Here is a 9005-nt window from a genome sequence, read left to right on the forward strand (position 1 = left end):
ATTTCATAATTAAAGTATGACTATAGCTGTCTAAGGCCTGATGTTGCCTTGCCAGAGTGTCACTATGGCTTCCAGAAACAGGACTCCATCTTGCCTCAGGTCACAACTGAGCCCTCAATGGTCTGTGAGGCTGTGATGGCTCAAGGGCAAGATAACATCAGCTGAACACATCCTGGTTCCTTGAGAAGCCAGTAGTAATACAGAAGAGAAAGGTTTCACCTGGGGAGGGACAAATTCCTCATCAGTTTAACTCAACCCACCTACTGAGGTGGGAATGCCCTACTTTCCACCCTAATCAGCATGGAAATAGGATCGCTGCCTGCCCCCCAAGTCACCCGATACTCCCTCCAATTACTGTGTACACGCTGTATATAGTGGCCAGCTCGGAGGAGTCCTTGTCCTTGAGGTACTTACTTCCTGGCCCCCTTATACTTTGAAATTACACAAGTCTCTATTGTCTTTTTTCTTTGGCTCTCGCCACCCCGCTTTCTAGACAATCAGAGGAAATCAGCCTCCAATAGACCTCAAGGTATGCTAAGTGCTCGGGCACAACCCCAGCTGGGCTGGGCCGGGCCAAGTGGAGGATGAAGCTGGCCAGTAGTTTTGTATGACCCTGGTGACCCCCAGTGCTGGCAGGGCCAGCACTGTCACTCTCTTGTACATCTCTAGTGTGCAGCACAGTGGGTGGCCCAACGCAGGCACTAGGGGATGCTCAGTGGCCACAGGGCCAGTGGAGGAAGGCTGGATACACGGGAGAATTGTCTGGGCTGCACTGCAGGACCTTCCAGTGCAGCTCAGTGAGGTCCAGTTTATTTGGCACCAAGCTGCCATCCCGTGTTCCGGTTTCTACTTGGATGTCCCCTAGCCTCCTGTGCTCACAGCGGGTCTTCAGAAGGTGATTGGGTCACAAGGCTCAGCGCTGACTCGCCTGTTAGGAGGCGGGGCATGGTCGGAAGAGGCGGGTCTGTGGGCGTTACCTGCAGGGCGCACCCCCTCTCTTTTCGCTGTTGGGTGCGTGGCATGGTCGGAAGAGGCGGGTCCGTGGGGTGGCCTGTAGGGTGCATCGCTCTCCCCGCTTCTCCCTTCTCAGGCTTCTTTCTGGCTCGGAGCACTGTGAAACCCTGCTTATCCAGCTTCTCACACCCAGGCTGCAACTCTGAAGCTCCCAGGGTCCTCGACCTCTTTTCTGTGCAACGGGACCAAGGGCCTGACAGCTGGGGTTGTGCAACTCATGTGTAACTTAAGTACTGATGGAGAACAAAGCCAATTCACTTCAACACGGGCAGGGGTGGTGGTGGTTTTCAGCTGAGACAACGCGGGCCGCACGTGGGCACTGTGAGCCAGGTGAAAGGTGCCAGGGGCTTGATTATGCTGTTCTCTCTGTTCTGGGGATAAAGGGACTCTGGCAGGAAGATTTAAGTGTGGACGCACTGGATACTCTGGTGGTGGAAGGGTGTCATTGCATAATTTGGTCAGAACTCAGAACCCACATGAAACTAGGAGCTCTGTCCTTGCTGTTTTGCTGTGACGTAAACTGGCTCTGAAAAGAGCAAGGCTCTGAAAGGAACCAGCTTGGTGCTGAGCCCTCCTCACTTCCTGGGCTTCATTTTATTTTCTTTGTTTTCTGGTGGTACTCGGTAAGGCAGAGCCTCACACATGCCAGGCCAGCACTTTCCATTGAGCTGCATCCCAGCCCTCTAGCCTGGTCTGGGCATCTGAGCCACTTCTTCCCTGGTGGGCTCTTAACTCAACATCTGCCTGCCCCTAGAATACTTTCACCTTTGCTATTTTTTTGGTACCAGGGCTCGAACTCAGGCCCTTGCACTTGCAAGGCAGGTGGCAGAACCACTGAGCTAAATCCTGTCCCTCACCTTTGCTTTTTGATGAGGCACTCAATTTTTTTAAATTAATTAATTAATTTATTTATTGGGTACCAGATATCGAACTCTGGTCCTTGCACTTGCGAGGCAGATGCTGGACTGAGCTAAATCCCCAGCCCACCTTTGCTTTTGAGACAGACTTTTGGTATGTAGTCCAGGCTGGCCGTGAGCTCATGGCAATCCTCCTGCCTCAGCCTCCTGAGTGCTGGGATGACAGGTGTGCGCCATGATATCAGCTTTACTTTCATTTCTTGAATTTTGGTTTCCCTGAGGCTAGCACTTCCTGCTGCTGCCACAGCAGAACTCCTAAGGCCATCAGCATGACATGGTCACCTCCAGGATGCTGGCAGTGTCCTGATAGCTCCCATCCAGAATACCAAACCACCTGCTCTTTTTCATCTGCACCCAGATACTTCTGCACTCTGTTTTGTTTATTTATTTATTTTTGGTCTTTTGAGACAGTGTCTCGCTAAGTAGTCCAGGCTGGCCTCAAACTCGCGGGGATCCTCCTGCCCCAGCCTCCTGAGCACTGGGATGACAGACAAGCACCACCACACCCGGCTGCACCACCAGTTTTACTTCCTATCCCAGTCTTCAGGCCCGCACATCCTAGTCCTGACTCGAGTGACACCAGCACTGGTCCCCGTCACTGTGGGGTGTGGCTACGGGGCTGGGGACACAGGCTGTCTGCTACGAGGCCACCTGGCGGGTGGCCCCCACACTCGCTGCTGCCACCTGCCACTCCAGAGACTGCTCCCAGACCGCTCCTGCTGCAGGGCAGGGACACAGCCCTGGATGGCACTGTCCCACAAGAGGCCTCCACCTACCAGGTGGCTGCCCTGGTGACAGGGTTGGGCACCCAGGGCCCTGGTAGCTGGGCCCTCAGGTTGGAGGGGAAAGGCTGGGAGGGGCAGGCCTTAATGCCAGCTTGCAGGAGGACAGAGGTACCTGGGCTCCTGTGCCAAGTGCACCTGGAGGCCATGTGGTCACGCCAGAGCCCCGGCTGGGCCAGGCCGGGCCCCAAGCTAGCTGGCTACACTCCGCCGCGGGATGCAGCCCTCCATCTCCAGCGCCTCGGGCCAGCCCTCGTACTTGTTGGTGTGCTTGCTGTTCTTCACGTGCTGCAGGGGTGGGACGGGACAGGGACAGGGAGAGTCTGTGTGTGGGCTCTTAGGCTGCCACTGCCAGGGAGAGGGAACAGTGCAGAGGGGAGGGAGGATGCATCCCTGCTAAAGGGAGCCCAGCACCTGCAGCCACAGCAAGGCCCCAGGGCAGGCAGCTTGAGCCCACCCCCTTTCTTTTTGGCTTTTTGAGCCAGGTCTCACTCTGTAGCCCAGGCTGGCCTCAAACTCACAACAACCCTCCTGCCTCAGCCTCCTGCGTGCCTGGATTACAGGTGTACACCATCTTGCCCAACTCCTCAAGCTGCTCCTTTATCAGCCAGAGCCTTCTAGAAATGTGTTCATGTGTCGTGGAGAAGAAAGTTTGGGGTGCTGCGGCCTGGGCTGGGCCAGGAGCCGCCCCAACTTGATGCTGGTACCTGGGGCTCTCTTGTGGCCCAGCCTAAGCACAGGGCCTGACATGAGCGAGCCTGGAGGGCAGAGTGTGCAGCATGGTGCAGACCAGGGACCCAAGGCTTCTGAGGCCTTGGGTGGGCTTGCACACCTGAGATGTTGAGAAGGACGCTTTCTTAGTTGGGACTTTGCCACTGTGCAAACTTTGTCACTTCAAGACCCTTTAAAAGCTAGGTATGGTGGCACATGCCTATCATCCCAGCCTTTGGGAGGCTGAGGCAGGAAGATCACCATGAGTTTGAGGCCAGCCTGGGCTACATAGTGAGTTCAAGGCCAGCCTGAATTACACAGCAAGATTCTGTCTCAAACAAACAAAAAACAAAAGACCCTTTAGGGTCAAACACTTTTGAGAAGCTAAATGTTGCTATGGATGGAAGGGGTGTCTGGGAGGCAAAGGTAGGGGTGCTGTACCTGCTCAAAGGGGCTCTTGTTCTGTACACCCTTGGCCCCCACGAACACCCAGCTGTCACGGAAGGCCAGCTCCTTGGCGTTCCTGCTGCCTAGCTCGCTGAAGAGCTTCCTGGTCTCCTCATTCATCCTGCCACACAGCCGGGAGACAGGTGAGTCTGGGCTGTCATTGTGAGGCCAGGCTCAGGCTCCCCCGGGCAGTCACTTACTTGGTGGCTGGGTCATCATAGGAGGCCACAAACACCAGGGTGCCTTCGTGCAGGGGCCGGATGAACTTCAGCAGGTCGTTGACATCTGGGATGTGCGTGGCCCACAAAACACGGGGCTTTAGGCCCAGCAGCCCAGCCCTTCCCCAAAGCCCTCACTCCCACTGAGGAAAGCAAGATGGGACTGGGCAGGGAAAGGGCCCATCAAGGGACAAACTGGCCAGAAGCACACAGCCTGTAGCCCTGGCTGGTGTCACCTCCCCCATCCTGAGCCCAGGGCCACAGAGGGTGGAAGGTGCCGGCCACACTCACCTCCAGCCCACATGTCAAAGGCCCGGGCCTCAATGAGCTCGCCACTCACCCCTGCGTCGGAGGAAGACAGGGACCTTCTGAGTGAGCCATGTGCCATTTACACCACCCACTCGGGCACCATGGGTGGCAACTGGCTGCAATTCTTCCAAAAACTTTTTTTTCTCTTTTTTCTTTGTTTTTGCTTTTTTGAGACTGGGTCTTGCTGTGCAGTCCATGATGGCCTTGAACTCACTATGTTGCCCAGGCTGGCATCAAATTCATGGTGATCCTCCTGCCTCAGCCTCCGAGTGCTAGGGTACCAGGTATGCGCCAATGTGCCTGGCTTCCAGAGCTTTGCAAACACTCCCCTCCCTGTCGCTTTGTTCAGATAGGCACAGCTCACCCAAAGCCACAGAGCTGGTATGCATTTGGGACCTGCATGTGGCTGCCTGCTTTGTCCATGGGTCACTTCCGCTGGGACCCTTCCTATAGCTCTGGGAGCTCCTGGAGAGGCAACCAGCAAACATGGCAGCTGCTTGGGGGTGAGGAAGGGAGGGGTGGCATCGTGCAGGGACTCACCATTCACCAGCGCAATGTTCAGCCCACGGCCCACATTGTCCTTCACACTGCTCATGAGCCTGACAGGGGACGGAGTCACCATGGTCACACAGGCTCTCTCCTCATCAGGAGTCCCGCCCCACCTCTCACCCGTGTGGGCCCTGAGCTCACATCTTGTCCTCCAGGCAGATCTTGGGCCCAATGACATTGGCAGCGCCGCTGACCATGCGGAAGGCGAGGTGCTCCTCGGGACACGGCTGGGGAAGGCCGCACTTGTACTTCCTGGCCCGTGGTTCTGACCAAGGACAGAGGTATGACCCAAGGACCTGGCCCCAGAGTCACTTTAGATCCACGGGGCGGGGTATGGGGGGACGGTGCGGACAGGAGCTTGCAGGGCAGGGAACCAGCGCAGTGGGGGTGTGGCTCTGGCCAAGGCAAGGGAAACTTGGACACTGTCCTGGGGTGAGGTGACAGCAACCTAGGAGGCAAAGGCTGGCTGTGGCCCATGCACAGGAACAGAGGAAACCGGGCTTGGAGCCCAAATACAGAGGTCCCCAGGTCCCCAAGTCCCCACAGTGATGGGGACAGGAGCGAGAGGACCTCTGCTGTGCTTCGAACTGTGTCTCCACCAAAGATACGAGGGAAGCCCGGGCGTGATGGCACACACCTCTGATCCCAGCACTCAAGAGGCTGAGGCAGGAAGATGGCTGTGAGTTTGAGGCCAGCCTGAACTACAAAGTCAGGCTCTGTCTCAAAAAAACAACAAAAAAGATACCCTGGAATCCCAACTCCCAGCACCTCAGAACGTGGCCTTGTTTGGAAACAGGGTCTCTGCAGATGGATTAGTAAGGGTAAGATCATACTGTAGCAGGCTGAGCCCTTATAAAGGACAGGCGTGAGAAAGGAGGTGGCCATGTGACAAGGAGGTAGAGATCAGCATGGTGCAGTCACCAGCCTCAGTGCAAGAGCCAGGACCAGGCCTGAAGCCCCTTCCCCTGGAGCTTCAGACAGAGCTCCACCTGGCGACACCTCCACTTCACACTGCTGCCCCACAGAACTGGGCAGAGGCAAACCACTGGGGTCTGGGACACTGAAATCCATTTTGGTGTCAGGGGAAGTAGGATCCTTCTGTGTGGCTGTGGCTTTGGGGCTGGGAACGAATGGGTAGAGGCTGTGGAATCTTCAGCTGCATGGCAGAAAAGGCCTACATTGCCTTTAAGAGACGGTTGGTAGAAATACACACATTGTAGCCACACACTGAATGAAGCCAGCACTCAGAAGGCTGAGTCGGGAAGATCCTGAGGTCAAGGCCAACCTGGGCTACAATAGGGAATCCCAAGCAAGCTTGGACTACAGAACAAGACCCTGTCTGGAAAAAAAAGAAAACAAAACAGCTGGGTGCAGGAATTTGGGACCTGAGGCTGGAGGATTACAAATTTGAGCCCAGTCTGGGCAGCTTAGCAGGACCCTGTTTCAAAAAATAAACCTAGATTGGTGGTGAATGCCCCTAATCCTAGCGCTCAGGAGACTGAGGCAGGAGGATTGCTGTGAGTTTGAGGCCAGCCCGGGCCACATAGAAAAAAACCCCAAATAAATAAACAAATGAATACATAAAATTTTTTAAAAGGGCTGGGGGGTGTATTTCAGGGCCAAGGCCCTGGATTCCATTCCCAGACCCCCAGTACCTGAGAGAGACACAGAGAATATCCTCTAGCAAGGAGGCAAGCAAGGGTGTGACTGGGCAAGCATTTGCTAAAGAGGGCTGGGCTGGTTCGGGGGACAGGCCCAGCATCCTTCCCTTCTAACTCTTCCCTTCTGCAATGGCGCTGTCCATCCACCTGGCCCTGGGCATTGTGTGGTGCAGGCAGAGCTGGCTACCGGGTCCACAGCTCAGTGGGCAGCGCTAGCTGTGTTTGGGGGAGATGGGGAGAAACCACAACCCTGAGGGCCACATAGGGAGGAGTGGGGTAGGACAGAGCCTTACCTGCAGTCACAGAGCTCTCGGGGCCTGTGGAGACAAGAGTGTTTCTGTTAGCGTGGCAGCCTCAGGGCCAGGCCTTGCCACTCAAGGCTAAGTGATACTCAGCAGCAAAACTGAACACCCCCTTTTTGCTCCTGGAAAGGGGGAAATTCCAGCCACAGAGTACTGCAGGGATGTGGCCCGATCACAGGGTGAAGAGGCACCTCCCTATATGAGGGTCCTACGGAGAGCCTGCGGAGTGCCTCCTGGTACTCCTACTGACTTCCCCTGGGCTTGGGACTGGAACTCGAGGTGTTGCTTGTTGAGCTGTAGCACCTGCTTGGCAGGGGTAAGGTGGCACTCAGTGCTAGGAGATAGGTGGAGGGTAGCTGGGGGGTGGCCTGCCAAGGAAGGGACCCCCACTGACTCCACACTCACTGGTGAAGAGGTGCTGGATGCGAGGAAAGCCATCACCAGGCCCACCCAGGAGTATGCTGACGACGATCCAGGTGAGACCCACGGCGACGACTATGACCACGATGCGGAGGGGGCCTGGGGTGGGATAGACAGGCGGGCCTGCCTCAGGCACCAGAGAATCCTAGGGTGACCCCTGGCCTCTTGAACCAGCTCTCCCTTCCTCTTGGGAAGCAGGGCCAGAGGACCAGTTTGTGGGGACCTCCTGTCATCCACCAGGCTCCAGGGGGGAGCCTCCATCTGCCCAGCAGGCAGGAGGGGGAAGTGGAGTCCAAGCCCCGTGGCTGCCCATGTGGGTTCTTGCTGGTCGGCTGGGAGGGCCCTCAGGACCCTGCTGCCCCCGGAAGGGAGCTGTGTCCTTCCCCAGGAAACCTCCACCTCCTGCCTCTGGCATTGCCACCACCACCGGCCCCCCTTCTTTCTGGTCCTGACGGGAAGCCGTCTTTCACCTGCTGCAAGCTGGGGCCTGTGCTCCCCTACTTTCCCTGATTTCTGGCAGTGGAAACCTGGCCCTCCGTCATACTCTGTCTCCTGGGTTCTCAACATCTCCGTCTCTCCCCTTCAACTTCTTCACTCAAACTTTTCCAAAGTCTTCTACACTTACACTTGCCCTTCCTCCCACCTCACCTCCCACCCTCTCCCCAATCTGCTCCACTCTGGCTTTGCGCGATCATCCCAAAGAAACAAAAGAAACAGCCTGGGGAGATCTTCACGATCACCTGGGGGCTATCGTCCTCCTTGACCTCTCAGTGGGCTGCCTGTGTCCTCCTCCTAATAGAAATCTGTCACCACTGGCTTCCAAGACAGCACGCTATCCCCACCCAATGCCTCTGGACACTGTGTGGCTTGATGATCTTCCTCTAATCCCCGCCTAAAAGCTGGATGGGAGCAGGCTCGGTAAGGCACTGCTCCTAGTCTCTACCTGTGCCCTTTTCCGGTGATTTCATCCACCTAGGCGGGCACTCAGTGCCATGGAGCAATGACTCATTGTTTTCTTTTTAGCTCCGGGCCTGGCCTCTACAGCACCCACACCGGCAGCGAGTCTCACCTCCCAGCTCCACTGGATGTGGAGCAGGTCTGCACTCCAAGTCTGGGCCTTACGTTCCACCTCCCCGCAGCCCAACCTTCCACAAGGCGGCAGAGACACCAGAGCTGCCTTCAGCTGGCATCCGGCCCCCGAAGGGGCCCTGCCTCTCCTCCACCTGTCCCTAGCTGCCAGGCCTCCCGGGGCCTCTGTCGCACCTCATTCGCCAAGCGGCAGGCAGCCCCCCGCTCTGAGCTGGGTGGGCTTGGCCACTCTCATCTTCATCTCCCGGTCTGGAAAGCTAAACGGGTCGGGGCTGAAAGGATTTGCTCAAGGTCAGGAAGCGAGTGAGCGCGCAAACCCAGCATCTCTCCCGGGCCCCTCCGGCCACAAAGTCGGACACCTGGGCCTCCTTCCCGTGCTATGAGAGCCACCCACCTGCCAACCTCATGTCCACGTCTCCCGCTGGGCTGGGACCGCCGGTGGGTGCACTGATTGGGGACAGTGCGCTCCGGGGAGGACGGGGCAGAAGAGCAGGTTTGGGTGGAGTCAGGGGGAAGCGGGCCGGGCAGGATCAATGCTACAACTTGTTTCTCCAAGCACTCGGGAAGCCGGCGGCTGTCAATCGGA

General features: G+C 56.9%; 1 protein-coding gene across 2 annotated transcripts; it reads right to left on the reverse strand.

Annotated features, from left to right (window-relative positions):
- Positions 1-2374: 2374 nt before the first annotated feature.
- Fam3a (FAM3 metabolism regulating signaling molecule A) lies at positions 2375-8999 on the reverse strand. 2 transcript variants are annotated; one of them, XM_010638799.2, is made up of 9 exons: positions 8814-8999; positions 7316-7429; positions 6902-6925; positions 5089-5212; positions 4939-4997; positions 4381-4431; positions 4072-4156; positions 3866-3992; positions 2375-3001 (listed from the first exon to the last, which is right to left on the reverse strand). In XM_010638799.2, the coding sequence occupies exons 1-9, from the start codon at positions 8824-8826 to the stop codon at positions 2906-2908; spliced, it is 693 nt and encodes a 230-aa protein (XP_010637101.1). In that variant the 5' UTR covers positions 8827-8999; the 3' UTR covers positions 2375-2905. The 2 variants fall into 2 exon arrangements, with proteins under 2 accessions (XP_010637101.1, XP_010637102.1); XM_010638800.2 differs by lacking the exon at positions 7316-7429.
- Between the last annotated feature and the right edge of the window lie 6 nt (positions 9000-9005).

This window comes from Fukomys damarensis, unplaced genomic scaffold (genome assembly GCF_012274545.1).
Source record: "Fukomys damarensis isolate Sample0158 unplaced genomic scaffold, DMR_v1.0_HiC HiC_scaffold_39, whole genome shotgun sequence".
Taxonomy (NCBI): domain Eukaryota; kingdom Metazoa; phylum Chordata; class Mammalia; order Rodentia; family Bathyergidae; genus Fukomys; species Fukomys damarensis.

What these genes read in the sequence shown, in the direction of transcription:
- Fam3a (XM_010638799.2), bottom strand. An exon ending in CATCCAGCACCTCTTCACCA is followed by an intron (nt 6,926 to 7,315) that starts GTGAGTGTGGAG and finishes TTGTCTCCACAG; the next exon opens with GCCCCGAGAGCTCTGTGACT. An exon ending in GAACATTGCGCTGGTGAATG is followed by an intron (nt 4,432 to 4,938) that starts GTGAGTCCCTGC and finishes CCTCCGACGCAG; the next exon opens with GGGTGAGTGGCGAGCTCATT.